General features: G+C 41.6%; 1 protein-coding gene across 3 annotated transcripts in view; it reads right to left on the bottom strand.

Annotated features, from left to right (window-relative positions):
- Positions 1-20617, bottom strand: part of LOC145397755 (uncharacterized) — a 602404-nt gene that overhangs the window by 106283 nt on the left and 475504 nt on the right. For 2 of the 3 annotated variants that reach the window (XM_080270779.1, XM_080270777.1), the window contains exons 4-6: positions 11692-11822; positions 6682-6732; positions 3688-3737 (exon numbers count right to left, since the gene is read on the bottom strand). In XM_080270779.1, the coding sequence (XP_080126905.1) occupies positions 3688-3737; positions 6682-6732; positions 11692-11822 (232 nt within the window). The remainder of the gene's footprint in view (positions 1-3687; positions 3738-6681; positions 6733-11691; positions 11823-20617) is intronic. The other variant, XM_080270778.1, reaches the window with a different exon arrangement.

The raw sequence follows: 20617 nt of genomic DNA, 5'->3' as shown, positions 1-20617 counted from the left end.
GTACTGTATGGTAGAATGTCCAAGGCCATGCTTCTGGATAGACCACACAAGTGCCTCATAACTGTGTGATTTTTTTTCCTCATGACTTGTGAACGTCAATTATGTCCCTGAAAACTAGTATTCAACAGCGTATAAAGTAAACTGTTGCAGGTAAGTACTACTAATTAAAATGAACTTGCAGGTTTGTGTTTTGAAGGTGTTATTTAAGTATAAGCGCATGGGTTGGCTGGACTGCACTGGAATTGAAATGGTTGTAGCTGGTGTAGTCTGGAGCGATTCCCTAGCTAAAATTAAGCGAATTTTTTTATTAGAACAAATCCTAATTAGGCAGGTGTTCAATAAGTAAGAATTTAATGATCTTTGGACTAAATATTGGAACGATATTATTTTCCGCAACTGCACACTACTGCTTTTATTCTAACTTCCCTAAATTTGCTATTTTCCCAACAATGCTGAGTTGTAACAATTGAGTAAGACTAGAATATGATGTGACTCACAAAGAAGTGTTATGAAAAGGATGCAGAGTGGCAGTATTGTCTTTCTTTAACTGGGCTACGAGAAATAAGCTGCAGCAAGACGAAACTCTGGGCCACGTCAGAGTAAAAGGGGTATAGTTAGCCGTAGCTTCTCCACACCCTTTACTCCAGGGGTGGGATGCTCGAACATACTTACGATCGTGTCCCAGCCGCAACTGTGATTTATTCTTGCAGGATGTACTGGACACAAGGAAAGCTTCTACTCTTTTCTTTTTTCGTCCTTCCATCCAAAATAGAATACAACTATGACAGTTTTCTTCTCATAACCACGAATTATTTTTGACGAAAGACCGCACGACAGTGATATATTCTAATGTCGCTGATCATCCTGGAATAACTAGACACGACAGGTAACCCATCGCAAATACCTCTCAGAATCTCACCCTTGATCATTGCTGGAGAGAAGTCGTAGCTCAGGTTTTACACCGAACGAAGACACATGGACCAGAGTTAATGTTTTTGAGCTTTGTTAATCAGCACGAGGAACAGTTTTGGAATGACGCTGTTTACTCGTGTAGTCTAGAGAATCGTGGCTCATATTTAGCCCCGAACGAAGACTTGTGAGCCGGTGTCAATGTGTTTACTGAAGCCTTTGTTTAGCACGAAGAACAGTTTGGAATGACGCTCGTATATCTGTAGAAGCTTCGAATAATCAGCAGAAGGCCTATATCGACAGATGCAAAAACCTAGCTGCCACTTCCTCTCAGACAGGAATAGGAAGCGAGGGCAACATGATCAGAAACTATGGCCAAGGGTCGTAAATTGTGGTTAATACTTATACAAAAATCTCTAAACAGTCTCAGAGAAAGTGAGGCCTTGATTAGCCACTTTAATTCTATTTTTTTTTTTTTTATCAGGCTAACACCAGATTATTTTTTTTCAGCTTCTGGGGAGAGACTAGTATTGGAGGCGTATATTCACTACTAATAGCACTTACACTTCACTCTTTCATTAACCTACGGGGATCAGCTGCTCCACTGTCGGGAGTGCTGAGTACACAGATGGGTGCTATAGAGGCGTAGGAACAAGGCAAGCTGAGGGTCTACTGATACCCTGATACTGAATATCACGTCAATTCAACATGCTATTCACCACCAATTAGAAGTACTTCGTGTCATCGTTAACATCCAGGGCTCAGCTGTCCCCACTATCGGAATGGCCATGTGTATAAAGGGATGGTATAGACGCGTGGAAGCAGGCACGCTAAGGGTCCAACAATACCCAGACAGACCCACAATTAACAATACAAGCCAGACAACACGATATAACAGACGGCACGCAAGTCTCTCACATCAATACAATTTAACTCACAAACGCATAAACAACATAAGCAATAACAGTTTCTGACAAACAACTTAATGGCTTGTATTTCTAAGGTACCTTGAAGATTTCGCAACTACTCCTGCTCAGCGATTTGCAGTACATATTAAACATTTTTATTCGTTTATAATTAAATGAGGCAAAATATGGTGAAAGGAAAGGTACAGATGAATAAATGAAACTGTCAGGGTGTAAAAGGCATAAATAACAGCTCAGAAAAAGGTCTAGAGAATTCGAAGACAGTTATAAAGAGAGCGTGTTCTGACATTACAACATTAGCACCCTACAGTACATCACACGACCATGGCATACTACGGTGCAACACATCACAAAAGGTACCCTTCATAACACTACGGCACACCATGAAAGAATAGCACCTAGAATCCATGGCAAAAAAAAAAAAAAAAAAAAAAAAAAAAAAGCACATCACAAAACTGATAAACACAATGCAACACACCTAACACATCACACCGCAAACCAGCACAGTATATCACATCACAGATTTAGCACACAGCAACATTACAGAGCAGCACAGACATACGCCTCACACCCAAGGACAGCACACGGCACCCCACGATAGTTGCATCACGCCATAAAACACCACACATCACACTACAACACAGAACATATTACCACACCACACCACACGTTACGTTACATCTTCACATCACATTACATCTTCACATCACATCACACCAGACCAAGCCACACTTCACTGCACCGTATTACAGAACATAACAATTCAGGGCATCAAATCAAATCACATCACATACATATCACATCACAATCATTTACCTCAGAGAACAGATTGAACAAAGGAAGGAGAATAACACAGCATGACACATTACACACCACATCACACCACACCACAGAAAAGAAAAAAAAAATCTCGCATCACTTCACATCGCCACATCGCACCACAACACACTACACTACAGAACACTACAGAGGGCAGCACACCAGAACACAAAATATAGCATCACATCATACCTTCACATCACACCACATCACATTCCACTGCAGCAGAACATCACACCACACTACATCACACCATACTGTACCACACTGCAGGGCACAGCAACCAATCACATTAGTTAACATCACACTACAACACACATTACATGAAAGAAGAGATGAAAAAAAGAAGCGAAGAGAAGACAAGAGAGAAGAGAAGAGAAGAGGAGAGAAGAGAAGAGAAGAGGAGTGAAGAGAAGAGAAGAGAAGAGAGGGGAAGAGAAAAGAAAAGACAGGACAAGAGAGGAGAGGAGAGGAGAGAAGAGAAGAGAAAGAGAAGAGAAAGAGAAGAGAAGAAAGTAAAGAGAAGAGAAAAAAGAAAAGAGGAGAGGAGAGGATCAGAGAACATCAAAGAACATAGCACTCCTTGTACCCACCACTTAAGCAGCCATCACGTTTTGTTTCCTTTTTGCTGCCTTCGTCATATCCTATCCTCTCACAGAATAGGTAAAGATTAGAAAAGAAGAATAAGAGAGGAGAGGAGAGGAGAGAAGAAAGAAGACATAAAAGATAAAATGACAACAGGATTTGATAAATATGAGAACAGAGAAAAATAAGAGATAGAAAAGAAAGGAGGAAAAAATGAGAAAATGAGAACAATGAAAAAGAAGAGGAGAGGTGAAGAGAAGAGATGAGGGGAGAGGAGACAAAAGAACAGAGGACAGCACAGCACAGAACAGTACACACCACACACCACACCACAGAACATCATATCACACTGCACAACACTACACCCAACGTCACATAACATCACATAACACTGTATTACACTCCTCGTACACATCACATCACACAACACGACACTCCTTCTACTCACCAATCTAAGTAACGACCACGTGTTCTTTCCTTTCCTGTTGCCCACCGGGTCTGAAAAGCAGTCACACGCTGTACTTCAATTATCAGAGTGTTCAACCCGCCCACCCGCTTCACCCCACCTCGTCCCACCCACTGGCTATACACTGTACACATGGCATATCTTAACGTCTTGGCTGCTAGGATTTCTCTCAATGAAGGAAAGTACGTTTTTATTAATTTATTTTTGTATGGATTGCACTACAAAAGTCCGCTAAGTTTGGAACTATAGGGGAAAATGACGAAAATGACATTCACAGTGATCATTGTGTCCACATTTATGAATGATACACAAATGCAAACGCAATATCAAATCAACAGTCTGACAGCTAATGGCACCAGGAGTAACTGTGTTACGCGTACCTCTAACGTCACTTAAAGGTGCCAAATTATGCAGCGAAATTCAGTGCTATTTGTGCACCTCTGACACACACAACACCATCACACGTTAAACCATGAGCAGTGTGAGTGCTACATGGATAATGCTCACTTGTGAATCAACCAGATTGGTGAACAACTCGAACACACTGTAAATATAAGCCATTCTCATTCTTTCGCCCTATGATTATTAAAGTACACCCTGTAGTGCTTTGAGTAGGAGGAAAAACCCCCACGAGACAAACAATAATAACTCTCGCACAGGTACAACATTTTTCTCTTAGCCAAAGAAAACTGCCAGGTGTTTAACTAAATCAGAATGGTAGTGAAGTCATAGCAGCGAAGACGTTTAGAGGTGCTAAGTCGTTGAGGGTATTCAAGACGGGGACTAAATTAACTCAAGTTAGGGTGAGGGAGTGAGTGAACCGCAGGGGGGAATAGAGATTAACGACATGCTAACGAGGTGGGGGAGTGGGTGAAGTGTAGGAGTAGGGTGGAATTACATGCTAAATCAACTATGACTGCGCATAAACTGTGCTATAGTTTGTACTCTTGAACCTGACTAGGTAGGGAAGTGGGTGTAATTACAGAAGTGAGTAGGAAAAAATTACATGCTAACTCAACTGTAAATCAGATACTTTAATCTGTCCTAAAATTGCCACCTGGGATAAGAAGGGGAGAAGTACATACTAACTCAGCTCTAATGAGGATAAATAGGGCCATACTCTGTCCACCTTAACCTGGCCCAAAACTGCCAGCTCTCCATCGTGACTGCTCGGTTTTAACTCAAGATTTAACACCAGGATATGATGCCAGTCACAAAGAAGTGAACTGGAAAGGATGTCAAATCACGCTGTTGTTTAATTTAGCCATTGGGTTGCAACAAGAGATTAACATTATAATATGGGGCTAATCATGAAGAAGTGCTATGGAAAGGATGCACAACCGTACTATTATCTTTTTCTGCCATACAGCCACGGGAAATACGGTACCATAGGAAGAAAAATCCCGGCCTAATTAAGGTGGACGAGCTCTAATTGCATATCATTAACTGGTCCTTCAATACGATGACGTCTCTATTCTCGCTGCCGCAGGACGATTTAGTTTTTTTTTTTTTTTTTTAAGCTGAACAAAATCGTCTGGAGGTGACAAGAAGAAAATGAAAAAAAGCCGTCATCGTAGAGAAAGGCTTAAAACAGGTGGTAGGTAACTCAGTGATGAAGGGAAAATGCTTAAAGTATAGGACTACATGCTTATTAAAATAAACTACTGTATGTCCTCGTCAAGGTACTATTTTTTTATTTTTCTGCAATTAATTCCATACATAACAAAATATGAAACAAATTCCTTCAAATTTTAGGTACTCTTATCTAGAAAAGTTCTGATTTTTTTAACAAGATGTGATACTTTCCAACACATCCTTGGCACATCACAAGGTCATACAATACGTAACTTATCATATATAAACTATAATCTAATTGAAAAAGAAATGGAATCAAATACTTTACAAAGGTCAGCCTGTCACATCAAGGCTGTACTGGAAGAGGAATGGCAATAGTGATAGTGAACTAATAAACTTCTAACTATGAGAGAACATAAATTTCTCAGCCGTGGATTTTAAGGGCCCCTCCACACGTGTGCTCGAAGTGTTGGCAATATGTAAGCAACACAGTAACGAACACGCGGCAAACATGTTGGAAACAGCAGCGTCCAGATCATGTTGGCAACATCATGATGAAGTCTCAGCTGCCTGGTATGGACACACTTATCCCATTGCCTCTGGTGCCAGTGTTCGAAGCTGCACTGAAACATGTTTGCATACATCAGTTCAAATACTGCTGCAAACATGTTCCCGAACATGTTGCCTGCTGTGTTGCCAACATACTGTATGTTTGAGCACACGTGTTGACGCGCTCTAACACAAAGGCTTCCCACAGATCGCCATCAACTTTTTCCGAGTGAGAGAAACGATTGAAGAGGAATGATAACAGTGATAATGGTCTAATAGCCAAGAGTGCTATCTAATAATATGAAGTCGAGGAACGTAATGGTATGCTGGAATTAAGGGATCACCATTACATGCTAACAAACAAGGGATGTAATACGATCAATTAACGTTCATGCCCCTACCTACCATGACGTGCCCTGACTTAACCTACCATTGCCCAACACACCTAAGCCACCATGGGATGACCTGACGATCTAGCATACGATGACCTGACGTACTATGATATGATTTAATATGACCTGGCCTCATTTAACATAGCCTAAACCACCATGAACTAACATGACTGTGCTGCCTACGACCTGACTCGACCCATCGTAGCCTGATCCGCCACAATCTAGCCACCTAACCATGAAATGACCTAAGCTACCATGAATTGAAGTATCATGCCCTGGGAATCTGACCTGACCTAACGTCACTAGATATATTATGACTCGTCTTGGAGGTATGACCCGACCAACCATGATCTGACCTATCTGACCTACCATGATCTGAACCTGATATAACCTACCATGACCCGGCCTAACCTGATATAACCTACCATGACCCGGCCTGACCTGACATGGCATGACTCACCTGTTTCCGTAACGGCGAGGCTCTGAGTGGATCCATCCAGGTCCCCCGCTGCTGGGGTCAGGTGGGGAAGGAGAGAAGGGCAGGTATTAGTGTTACTGTTGTTGTCTTAATAATAATAGTAATAGCAGTAATGATGCTACTACTACTACTGCTACTGCTGCTACTACTACTACTACTACCACTAATAATAATAATAATCCATCCATCCATCATCCAATCCTACACTGCCCCATGAGGAGCGTAGGAGCCCGGGGCTAGGCAACTGGTCCCGACATTTAAGATGAGTGACCAGCCTCACTCATCCCTGAGTGGCATTACATGAGCAATCAACCCCAACCATCCCTTGGATATAAACCTTCACCGGCTCAATCCGATTGGAGTGCAATAATTACCCACTAAACCACAAGGCGCCAAAATAATAATAATAACAATAATAATAATAATACAGTAATAACAATCATCATCATCACCATCATCATCATCACCATCATCATCATTATTCCTATTATTATATGCATATCTTCAAAATATTATCATTATTATGGGGAGGCGGTGGCTCGATCGGTAGAGTGTTGGCCTGCAGTCCTAATGGACCCGGGTTCAAATCCCGCTGGGGCAGGGAACAGTTTAAGGATTTGAATTTCATGAAAATCAGACTTTACTGATCTACCAGAAGGCCCGCCGACATATCGTAAAAATACCCCCGCTAATACCAATACACCAGTCCTGTATGAGACAGCCCTAGCATGTATTCAATATGGACGGTGGGTGTTAGCGCCGAAGTGGTGACATGTAAAGGTGTGCGGTACGTAGGAGGACTACTGGGCCTTGAAAGCAGGTTGTGAAGCCTATGCCCAGAAGTCGGTCACATAAAAAAAAAAAAAAATTACATAAAGATTAGTATACAGTCTAAGTAGTTGATTCATAGTGAAATTGGGGGTACAATTGCAGCAGAAAATAAGAAAACCTGATTTTTTTTTTTTTTTTTTTTAGTACGAACTTATCCATATTTACTTAAGGGGGAGAGCGATTGAAATTTAAAGAAAAAATTGGGATTAGACTCATTTGTGGTTTTTAGAGAGAGAGAGACAGAGAGAGAGAGAGAGAGAGAGAGAGAATGTCGTAAACTTTGAGTTCTCAGGCGAAAACTGGGTAAGTGAAACCAGACAAGGTGTACCAACGAAGGCCAAATATAACTACGTTCTCTCTCTCTCTCTCTCTCTCTCTCTCTCTCTCTCTCTCTCTCCATACCACCACCATACGCTGCATAAATAACGTACAAAATTATATAAACCAGCCTTATCCAAAAATAAATCGCAAACGAATAGGTGCTGGGGAGTCTCCTTAAGCAACGAGAATACAGGCCCTAATACAGACGCGGGTGAGAAAAAAAAAAAAAAAAAAAAAAACTAAGCTGTATGTAATCGTCTGAAGGGAGTAAAAACGTAGTCAAAAATCTACGTCACGGTAATGAAAGGATGGAAAATAAACCAATAAAGAACATCACTGGAATTAAAGGCATTATCCTGTGGTTTGCTGGGATTAACTTTATTGGAGGCAGGAAAAGTTGGGTGAAAAATTATATAAAAAAAAATAAAAAATCCAATTTTTTTCGCGGGGCGAATAATGGTTGAAGTTTTAATGATGTGTGAGGTTAGGGTGGGTATAGAGGTAAGGTAAAGGGTTGGAGAAGGGGAGGGGAAGGGTTGGGAAGGGGAGAGGATGAAAGGAAAGGGAGGGGAAATGTGTAGGGAAGATGGGGAGTGGAGGGGAAAAATGATGCGGGAGGCGAATGGGAAGGGAAGGGGAACTGCGGAAGGGTAGATGGAGGAGTGGAGGGGGGAAGAAGGTGCAAAAGGGACAAGGTGGGAACGAGGGTGGGGGAAGTGAGGGGGATGAGGGGAGAGAAAGAAGACAGGAATGCGGAGGACAGAGGGGAAAGCGGGGAGAACTGGGAAGGGGATCGAGAGGGAAGAGGAATGAGAGGAAGATGTTAGAAGGAGAGATGAAAGGAGAGGAAGAAGAGATAGGTGAGATGAATGCCAGCCTAATTTGGGAGATGAAAGGATGAAGGAGAGATAGGAAGGAGAATTAGGAGTGGGGAGAGAGGAGAAAAAATAAATAGTGGGGAATCAGGGACAGAAGCATGGTAAGGGGTGATGTGGAGGGAGGGAAGGAAGGAATTGTGGAAGGGAAGGGGAAGAGAGAGAAAGAACATGTGTATTGGAAAGGAAGGAGAAAGAAAACGATGGGAAAAGTGTAGAAAAGGATTTGTGTGTGTGTGTGTGTGTGTGTGTGTGTGTGTGTGTGTGTGTGTGTGTGTGTGTGTGTGTGTGTGTGTGTGTGTGTGTGTGTGTGTGTGTGTGTGTGTGTGTGTGTGTGTGTGTGTGTGTGTGTGTGTGTGTGTGTGTGTGTGTGTGAGAGAGAGAGAGAGAGAGAGAGAGAATGAAACATATGCGCAGGAGAGAAGGAAAAAAATAAAGGGGGAGAGTAACAAGAAATTAATGATGTACGGACACACAGAACATGATAAAGATGAAGAACACACAATGACTGGATATATGAAGATGTAATTGGAAGGGGGAGAAGAGGAGAAAGCCTTAATAAAGATGATGGAGAGAAAAATGTAATGACAAGGATGATGGACGCATACTCTGATAGTTAATTAAATTCATTTTTTTTTTTCATCACCATTTTCTCTTTTTTATCGTACAGTACAAGTTTTTTTTTTTTTTTGCCCCCTCCCCCCACCTCTCTCTCTCTCTCTCTCTTACTCGTAATTTCATTTTATGGTTTTGTCAGCTCTTTATTGGCGCTGATATTCACGTGTTCCTAATCATTTTCTGTATCTTTCTCCCTTTCATTTCACACCATATTTTTCCCTCATCGTTCGTCCCATGAAAACATCGCTCTATTTTTCTCACTTTCTTTAATTTCCGCGTTTACCATTCAGAATTTCTGGTTAATTACATTTCGCTCTAAATTAAGCTTCCTTCTCTGCGTCTCATTTTAATATTCAGGTGAGTGCCGGATAGGAAGGCCTTCACGTGGTGGCCCCGATACGTCTCTAAATCCTCTCGCTATCCCTTGAAATGAGAAAGGGGAGCTGCAGGTGGAGGGGTAGATCTTCAGCCTGCAGTCCACTGGGTTCACCTCCAAATAAGCCTTAGGTTACTGCTAATAATACCACAAACACTTAGACTCCTGGGAGTTACTCAGCTGAACAAAAAAGTGTAAAGATAGATGGAATAAAGTAAAAAAAAGTAGCTGCTACAGCCGTCACGATGATGAAAGTGCTTTAGTTCTTTCACCTTAACTTGGCCAAGATATTCGTCCTCTTGCAGTTTATTTCACGCAGCTCAGTGCCAATACGACAATACAACGGCTCTGCATCCTTTCCATAACACCTTTTTGTGACTAGCATCATATTCAAGTGTCAATCTATTCTGACATCTCAGTATTCAAGATGGAGAGAGAGGAATTTTAGGCCAAGAAAGAGTAAAAACAGTATCGTAGCCTTATTTTCAGTCCCCATTTCCTACTTGTGCGCGTTTTGCTCAAATCTGATTACCATCTATCATCCAATCCTATGCCGCCCCATGAGAAGAGGAGCCCGAAGTTAGGCAAGTTGGCCCTGACATTTAAGATGAGAGTGACCAGCCTCACTCATCCCCGAGTGGCTTTACATGAGCAATAAACCCCAACCACCCCTAGGATATAAACCTACACAGGCTCAATCCAACTGGAGCAGCTTAATTACCCACTCAACCACCAGGCGCCATAATTTGGTTATATGGCTACCACCCAACGTAGTAAATGGTTTCCTGGTGTACTGGAAACCATTTGGCTTGTCACTCAGTGCAGAGTCACCCATAGGCAGAAAGAAGAAGAAAGAATGAAGGAAAGAAAGACAGAAGAGGGAGTGTAAAGTCACCCGTAGGCAGAAGGAAGAGGAAAGAATGAAGGAAGGAAAGACAGAAGAGGGAGTGTAAAGTCACCCATAGGCAGAAAGAAGAAGAAAGAATGAAGGAAAGAAAGACAGAAGAGGGAGTGTAAAGTCACCAGTAGGCAGAAGGAAAAGGAAAGAATGAAGGAAAGAGAGACAGAAAAGGAAGGAAGGGAGGAAAGGGCAGACACCCAAAGCAGCACTACATCCAGTGGATGATGAATCCATCAACCTACCACATCTGTTTAAAATTTTTAATATTTTCATTCATTACCGGGAATAGTCCCACTTTTCATATTGTCTTACCATCTTTAACTCTCTCTCTCTCTCTCTCTCTCTCTCTCTCTCTCTCTCTCCTGTCACACCTTCTGCCTAGATGATGGGTGAAAAATGGTCCCTTATACAGGGCACGGGGACAGCACCCTTGTAATAACAGTAAATATGGGCGACATTTAAGGACATCGGTTGCAATGCTTTGGATAATTTTTGGCCATGTTAGTGTACAAAATTCTACCTGAAATCCATGTTATCTTTCAGTGCTTGAGATAAATACGGGTAAAATATTGATTATCATACAGCCTTAACAGAATCTATCTTATCACCTGTCAATTATCTATCTATCTACCTACCTACCTACCTACCTACCAATCCATCTATATCTCTCTATCTATCTATCTACCTATATCAATTGCCTACCGTCGTATCCTCTGAAGGGTGGCTTTCAATAATATAATAAATATTAATATTAATAATATAATAATAATAATAATAATATTAATAATAATAATAATAATAATAATAATAATAATAATAATAATAATAATAATATTATTTATAAATACACATACATATATCTAGAGAGAGAGAGAGAGAGAGAAAATCGTAAGTTTTGAGTTCTCAGGCGAAAACTGGGTAAGTGAAACCAGACAAGGTGTACCAGTGAAGGCCAAATATAACTATTCTCTCTCTCTCTCTCTCTCTCTCTCTCTCTCTCTCTCTCTTCATATATGCTAGAACACTGTAAAAAAAAGGCTAAAACAGGTAACTTAATCATCACCACACACCTATGAGATTGGTGCGCTGCGTGAGGACCTTGGAGTAGACTAGCAGGTCCCCGGGGCACACCTGCATGGGGGGGATGACAACTATGCTGGAGCGACGCTTGTTTCTCGTCACCCCACTGCTGTCCTGGCACCTGCGAAGAAAAACAAGGCTTAAATGTATGCCTATCGACGGTGCGAGGGTCATCCAGCTAGACAATATTTTCTAAGTCCAAAGCTTCCCTTGGAATAAAACCCGTGTAGTTATTTTTTATCCAGGTGTCAGATTATAAGGGTATCGTGAACCAAGTATGAGGCCAGCTAAGTTCATTCTGACCTGCCCGAAAATCGAACCCGGGTTTTTTCAGACGCAATGATGAGCTAACCACTACACCATCGACATCCTCTACACGGAGAGGAAAAAGAGGGACGAGGAAGGGATTAGTGGATGAGGGGGAGGGGAAGGTTGGGAGGTAGAGAAAGGGACTGGGAGGAGAAAAGAGGAATGGTAAACTGAAAGGGAGAGGAGGATCAGTGAGGAAAGATGAGAGGATGAATGTGGTGTGTGTGTGTGTGTGTGTGTGTGTGTGTGTGTGTGTGTGTGTGTGTGTGTGTGTGTGTGTGTGTGTGTGTGTGTGTGTGTGTGTGTGTGTGTGTGTATTTGTTTTTAGTGTTTTAATACATCAGTAAAAATCTACACTATGCTAACACAATTATACAGGGGCATATAAGGACATCCAAACGCCACCCATATATCAGTATCCGTCACAGCCACTTCGAAACACAGATCACGGCTACACACAGATCGGGGGGCGAACACGCGAGCACCGGGCCACCGTGGATATATACATGATTTGAAATTTCACATCCACGACAGTTATGATTTCAGTTTGTAAAGGCAGAAAAAGATGAGTATTTTTTTGACATGTATAATTTTCCTTAATTAAACTTCCAAGGATGATGATGTATATATATATATTTTCTGACCAGGAATAAAAGCAAAAATGTAATTCATTGTACTCGCGCATGTTTACCAATTACGAGAACTAGCGAAAGGGGAAAAGAGGGGAAAAATGGAGGGAGAGAGGGGGGGAGGATGAGGGGAAGAAGAAGGTGAGAGAGCGGAAGGAGAGGCAGAAGGAGGAAGACAGTGAGGGGAAGAAAAGATGAGGGAAGGGAATGGGGGAGGAAGCGAAAGGAGGATAGAGGGGAGGCAAGGAAGAGGTGGATAAGAGAATGAAAAGTAGGAGATGAAGGGAATGGAGCAGATGGAGAGGAACAGGAAGGAGGACTGGAGGGAGGAAAGGAAGGGGAAGGAGGAGAAGGAATGGGAGGAGAGAAGCAGAGGAACGAGGACAATGAGGGAGGGGAGGGAGGAGAAGCAAGGGAGGATAGAGAGGGAAGGGAGGAAGGGGAGGGAAGGGAGGGGAGGGAGTGGAAGGATGAGACGGAGGGGAAAAAGGAGATGGAGAAAGAGGAGGGAAGGGACAGGAGGATAAAGATAAAGAGGGAAAGAAAAAGAATGGTTGAACAGCTACAGAGAGAGAGAGAGAGAGAGAGCTAAAGAGTCTTATTAGTGAATGTCCATGCTACCGGAATTTTAATTAAGCCTTGCAACATTACCGGAGAAAGAGAGAGAGAGAGAGAGAGAGAGAGGATAAAGATGTCCGTATGTGAATGAAAAAAGGGAGAGATGAGCTTGTAGCTGTCGAGAAGAGAATGAGGAGGACGCAAAGAGTGTGGTGCGAGGAGGAAAAAGTGAGATAGTGGCTGTCAGAGAGAGAGAGAGAGAGAGAGAGTAATAGGAAAACCAAATAATTACCAAACCGAAGCCACAGGAAATGCGAAACATGTTCTGAATAACATACAAACATGGAATAACACCTCTATCAGAACACCTTTCCATCAAGAGCTGCCTTTAATTTACCTGTCACAGACTATAATTGCTCTGAGTGTGGAAACCGGCGTGAAAAAAAAATATATATATGGATGGGAAACTTAAAATACAAGTATATATAAAAAGAGTGAATTATGGAGGCAACCCGTCCGTTCTTTAAGCACTGTAATGGTACAAGAAATCAGGAGGAAGGAAGGAAGGAAAGGAGGAAGGAACAAAAGAAGACAGGCAAGCAAGAAAAAAAATAAGAAAGGGAGGGAAAAAAGGAGGGAAGGAGGGATGAAGGAAGGGAGAAATGGAAGGAATATGAACTGAAGAAGGGGAAGAACGAAAAGAAGGAAGGAAGGAAAGGAGGGTCAGAAATGGAGAAAGAATGAATGAACGGATGAATGAAGAAGGAAATAAGTGATGGATGGGAAAAAGGAGAGGGAAGTATTAGGGAGAAAAAAAAAGGGGGGAGGGGGAATAAAGGAAGACAGGAACAAACGAATGAATTAATGAAGGAAGGAAGGAAGGAGGCAAAAACGATAAAGAAGCTATGAATGAAAAATGGAAAACAATGAAGGAAGAAGGAAGGAGACTGAAATAAAATGAAGGAAGGAGGAAGCAGAGACTGTGAAGTAAAATGAAGGAAGGAGGAAGGAGAGACTGAAGTAAAATGAAGGAAGGAGGAAGGAGGGACTGTGAAGGAGAGGGAGAAATCAGTAAACCGATATAAGTAGCTTCATCCTTCAAATATTTAGAGTGCGCGCGGGAGGAGGGGACATTTTGAAGCAGAGGGAAGGCAGGAAGGAAAGAAGGAACGAAGGAAGGAAAGAAGGATGGAAGAATGTTAGGAAGTAGGGAAGGAAGGACGTGGGGATGGAAGGAAGAAAGGAAATGGGGAGAGAAGAAGTAGGGATGGAAGAAGTGAGGATGGAAGGAAGTGGGGATGGAAGGATGCATGAATGGAAACAATTAGGGATGGAAGGAAGTAGGGAAGGAAAGACGGAAGTAGGGATGAAAGGAAGCAGGGAAGGAAGGACGGAAGTAGGGATGAAATGAAGTATGGATGGAAGAAGTAAGGATGGAAGGAAGTAGGGAAGGAAGGAAGTAGGGATGGAAGGAAGTAGAGATGGAAGTAGGGATGGACGGAGGGAAGGAAAGATGTGAAAGAAGGATAGAGCGAAGGAACTGAGATGGAAGGACGGATGGATGGAAAGATACAAAGTATGGAAAGGAGTAAACAGGAGAAAGTAGTGCATTAAAAAAAAAAAAAATGGTAGGCGGAAGCGCCCACCATCCACTCACTCAGTATAGTGATGCTTTCGGTTGACTCCACACTGACAAGCCAAATGGTATCCTGTAAATCAGGCAACCAGTACTACGTTGGGTGGTAACCATATAACCAAGTGATGCCTGGTAATTTTGTGGGTTACAGTGCTCCAGCCAGACTGAACCTGTAAGGGTTTATAATTTGGGCCTGGTTGGAGTTTACGGTTCTCAAAATGCCACTCAGGGACGCGTGAGGCTGGTCACCCTCATCTGAAATGTCTGAACTGAGTATCCCAGCCCAGGGGTTTTGCGTTCCTGATGGGGCAAAAAAGGATCGGATGATGGATGGACTGAGATAAAGGAAAAGAAAATGAATGAAAGAAAGAAAAAGACTGAAGAAGAGAAGCCTCAGTAAACTGACCTAAGTAACTGCATCTCTCAAAGATCGAGAGGACAAGGGAAATGGGGACACATCCTGGGGACGAACAGATGAAAGGAAGGGAGGAAAGAAGGAAGGATGGAAGGAAGGAAGGATGATGGAAGGAAGGAAGCTAGTAAGCAAGAGTGACTAAACGGATGAATGATGTGAAATACAGAGTAATAGAAATAAATAATAATATAAAAATAATGAAAAAAGAATGGAATGGAGACATGGAGCGAGAAAAAAATGAATGAATGAAGGAAGGAAGAAAATAAAACAGAAAGGAAGCTAGAAATACGAGTAGGGTAAAAATAAAAACGTAATAGATGAAAAAAATAAATAAATACTTAATAGGTGTATACGTATTAAATTCAAATGAATTAAACAAATTAATATGGGAAGGAAGGAAGAAGAGAAGGTACTAAAAAATGAATTACTGGATAGAAAAACAGAAACCAAGACTCAAAAAAACACTTCAGAGGAAAGTCAGAGAATCAATAGAGAAGGAAATTGCCGTGAAGCAGTCGGAATGAGAAATAAATCACATTTAGTTATATATCACCATTCCATTTACAGGCCAAAATGGATATTGCAATTGCTCATCTCATATTGCCAACTCGCCCACATTTTCCCCCATTTCACGTTATCTACTTTTACAATATATATATATATATATATATATATATATATATATATATATATATATATATATATATATATATATATATATATATATATATATATATATATATATATATATATATATATATATATATATATATATATATATATTCCACTTTTCCTTATGTTTGAATACAAAACTCATTTACCTCCCTACTTCAGTGTGATGGCCCCCCCCCGCTCGCGCTCAAAAAAAAAAAAAAAAAATAAATTAAACCCTATTTATATTATTTTTAATGTTTTATTTCTTTTTTTTTTCCTTCGTATGTCCAAGGTCGTTCTATTTTTTTTTTTTTTACATAATCCTCTGTGTGTCTCCAATCCACTTTTTTTACGCCTCGCACCTCGTAATTCTAAGAAAAAAAAACAAACATAACACTCACTATACTCGAGTCCCTCTCTAACCTCCATAAGGACTTCCACTTGGCTCATGCTCGCTCTCTCTCTCTCTCTCTCTCTCTCTCTCTCTCTCTCTCTCTCTCTCTCTCTCTCTCTCTCTCTCTCTCAATCTTACATTTCACTCCCGTAGGTTTACTTTCATAATTCATTTTTTTTTTTTTTTTTCCAGTTTTGCATCTCTTACTTTTTCCCTGCCCTTAGTACTCTCCACCAACCCCTTCACTTCACTCAGCCACTTCGTTCAATTATAATTATTTTCTCCACTTCCTACCTTCCACTTCCTTCCCTGTGATTCACTTTCATCATCTCAACTCATTTCTCTATCACTTCTTTTCCTTCTCTGCCCTGAATCGGTAGAGAGGGGGCCTGCGGTCCTAATGGACCCAGGATCGAATCCCGGCAGGGGCTGGGAACAGTTTAAGGATTTGAATTTCCTGAAAGCAGACTTTCCTGATCTACCAGATGACCCGCCGACATGTAAAAATACCCCCGCTAATACCAATACACCAATCCTGTACGAGACAGCTCTAGCATGTATTCAATATGGATGGTGGGTGTTAGCGCCGAAGTGGTGACATGTGGAGGTGTAGGAGTACTACTGGGCCTTGGGATATGTCACTGCCCCAGAGAAATAGGCCCTGAAGCTTTTGCCCAGAGTCGGACACGTAAAAAAAAAAATCTAAATACTTTCTTCTTCAGTACTAAATTCTTTTCCCGATTTTCTACTACGGTTCTTTCTATCCATTTTCTCCCTTTGGATTCATTTCCTTATTCTTTATATATTTCTTCATCTATTGCCTTCCTTTTTGTCGCCAGTTCCCCCTTCCCTTCCACCATCCTAACCTGACCCTCTATCCTCCCTAACCTGACCCTCAACCCATCCACCATCCTAACCTGACCCTCAACCAATCATCCACCATCCTAACCTGATCCTTAACCTATCCAGCATCAGAACCTAACCCTCAACCCATCACTAACCTGATCCTCAACCCATCCAGCATCCTAACCTGACCCTCAACCCATCCACCATCCTATCCTGACCCTCAACCCATCCACCATCCTAACCTGACCCTTAACCTATCCAGCATCCTAACCTAACCCTCAACCCATCACTAACCTGATCCTCAACCCATCCAGCATCCTAACCTGACCCTCAACCCATCCACCATCCTATCCTGACCCTCAACCCATCCACCATCCTAACCTGACCCTCAAACCATCCCTTACCTGACCCTCAACCCATCCACCATACAAACATATACCCACTTTACTTTCGTCATTATCTTCACTTATTATCCATTTCTCTGGCCTGTCTCAGCTACCTCCCTTTTCTTGGGGGAAGCAGCCTAAGTATATAGATAGATAGATAGATAGATTATCCATTTTCTCCCCCTTGCTTTAATGTCTTCATCTCTTTATATTTCTCCCATATCTATGCCTTTATTTTCGTCTCTGGCCTTAGTCACTTGGGAAATTGCGTTAAGACCAAGAATTATACAGTTTAGAGTAACTTTTTGATTAACATAATAGATCTGTGTGTGTGTGTGTGTGTGTGTGTGTGTGTGTGTGTGTGTGTGTGTGTGTGTGTGTGTGTGTGTGTGTGTGTGTGTGTGTGTGTGTGTGTGTGTGTGTGTGTGTGTGTGTGTGTGTGTGAGAGAGAGAGAGAGAGAGAGAGAGAGAGAGAGAGAGAGAGAGAGAGACTCCTACTTCTCTCTCCAACTCTCCACAGCAACTCCGTCCCTACCAACAGCACAGTTAAAAAGGTGAAGACTGAAAGCGCTGGGTTTGTAACTTTTCCCATCACCCTAATTACATAGTCAAGCCATTTAACCAACTCTTTCCCTTAACAGTCTCGGGCTCCTATGACTCTCTCGGCTGAAGGAAATCGTCTGGCGGGAGCTGGAATAAAATGGTAGAGTTTTCCCGACGATGAAATGGCCCCTATGACACTCCCAGCTGAATAAAATCGTCTTGTGTCTGCTAACTCACAATACTAGATAAGGCGCGTCCATGAGGGAGGGCTTGAAACTTTCCCACTTACGTCTAATCACACAGTCCGACAAAATTCTAACTTTTATTCGTAACTACGCTAATTTTCTCCACGCTAGACTACATATAAAAAAAAAAGTTCTAATTCCCTTTCTTTTTCAACGCACGCAACTGCTTTGTAAATACTGAAACGATAATATTGTATGTTTTATCCTGGGGTTAAATTCTAGGAGAGTCTGCCAAGCTGGAGCGAATGGGGAATGAGAGACTAAGTAGAGAGTGAGATAGACGGGAGAATGAAAGACTGACTAGAGTGAGGTGGATGGGAGAATGAGTGACTAGACAGCGGGATGGATAGACACATAAAGACAGACAAAGTGATCAGATGGGGATAGATAAATAGACTGACATAGAGAGATATATGGATATAGGCACAGATAGATAGATAGATAGCTTTTGTGAAATATTTCAGGGTTAAATATCCGTGTCGTGATGTTCGAAAAAAAAAATTAAAGGGAAGGTTGGAAGGAAAATAATTCGAGAATAAAGAAAAAATAAAAAGGGGTAAATGAGGAGAGTAAAAAACACGGAACACAGCCAAAACAAATTGGAAATCGTGACTGAAGGAACAGCCAGTCTCTCTCTCTCTCTCTCTCTCTCTCTCTCTCTCTCTCTCTTATCGGCGCCTTTGTTTTAAGTCCTATTTTTCTTTCCCCAGAGAGCACAGGTAATTTCCTCACTCCGTCTGTTTCCATGCGGGCCACACTGATTCTCTCTCTCTCTCTCTCTCTCTCTCTCTCTCTCTCTCTCTCTCTCTCTCCACTTACATATCTATTTACCTGCAGAACCGTACAATCATTTACTTATTTCTGTACTTACGAGTTTTTGCTTCTTAGTTTATTTTAATTTGCAATTAAAAAAAAAAAAGGCAGGGGACCCACATAAGACGTCCAGGAAAACCAAAAACTCGATAATAAAAAATCAATTTATTTTCTAGTGCCCGTAGGATATTTTTTTCCCCTTCACTACGATGACGTCATTATGTATTACCTCTATTCCTGATTTAGCCACACAGTTTTCTTCAGCTGAGGAGAGTCCCAAGGTATTATATTATCTAACCAGAGTCCCAAGGTATTATATTATCTAACCCCTCCTGTCGAAAACCGTCTCCAGGGTGTACAAAAATCGTCTGGAGATAGCAAGAATCGGAATGGGATAATCGTTATGAAGGGGTCGGGAAACTGGCGGTCATAGGCAGGAGAAAAGGCAGACTGAAGAAGACAAATCAATAGCTATCCCGTTGTGTATATACTTTACTTTGAATACGTTTTAACGTATACAGAGAGAGAGAGAAAATGGGTCGACCTGTGTAGCTAGGCGGATGCTGCGTGCCCGACGTTATGGGGGATGACCACATGCAAACTAAAAAGGAGCAACAACCACTGAAACGAGAGAGAGAGAGAGAGAGAGAGAGAGAGAGAGAGAGAGAGAGAGAGAATCAATGCGTGTCCTCGGTTAAAATTGTAAGCCTCTCTACGTTACAGTGAAAGGTCAAAGTGCGTTTTGTTCCACGGGGGATAGCCTACTACTTTTAAGTTTATTTTTACCACAAACATTGGATCTTATTTAATGATTTTATTTTATCTCTGGTACTGAAAGGGGAAATACAAATTAAACCTTTTTACCACGAGAACCTCAATCATTTCATTCATGCCGAGACGATTTTCTTCAGCTTTTACATCTAGACACGAAGGTGATTATTTTTGACTCAAACTATCCCATCCCGCAGTCGGATTTTTTTCTTTCTCTCTATGATTAAACGACGTGATTGAGGCTAAACCTACTTCAACCCAAGACTGTCGATTATACAATATTATCACTGGATCAGACGATTTTATTCTCTCTCTCTCTTATCGGCGCCTTTGTTTTAAGTCCTATTTTTCTTTCCCCAGAGAGCACAGGTAATTTCCTCACTCCGTCTGTTTCCATACGGGCCACACTGATTCTCTCTCTCTCTCTCTCTCTCTCTCTCTCTCTCTCTCTCCACTTACATAACTATTTACCTGCAGAACCGTACAAGCATTTACTTATTTCTGTACTTACGAGTTTTTGCTTCTTAGTTTATTTTAATTTGCAATAAAAAAAAAAAGGCAGGGGACCCACATAAGACGTCCAGGAAAACCAAAAACTCGATAATAAAAAATCAATTTATTTTCTAGCGCCCGTAGGATATTTTTTTTTTTTACCCCTTCACCACGATGACGTCTTTATGTATTACCTCTATTCCTGATTTAGCCAGACGATTTTCT

This window comes from Coenobita brevimanus, chromosome 43 (genome assembly GCF_032717465.1).
Source record: "Coenobita brevimanus isolate Jiangsu-jjx chromosome 43, ASM3271746v2, whole genome shotgun sequence".
NCBI lineage: Eukaryota > Metazoa > Arthropoda > Malacostraca > Decapoda > Coenobitidae > Coenobita > Coenobita brevimanus.
The sequence above is the reverse complement of the archived record's forward strand: the minus strand, read 5'-3'. Positions and strand labels throughout refer to the sequence as shown.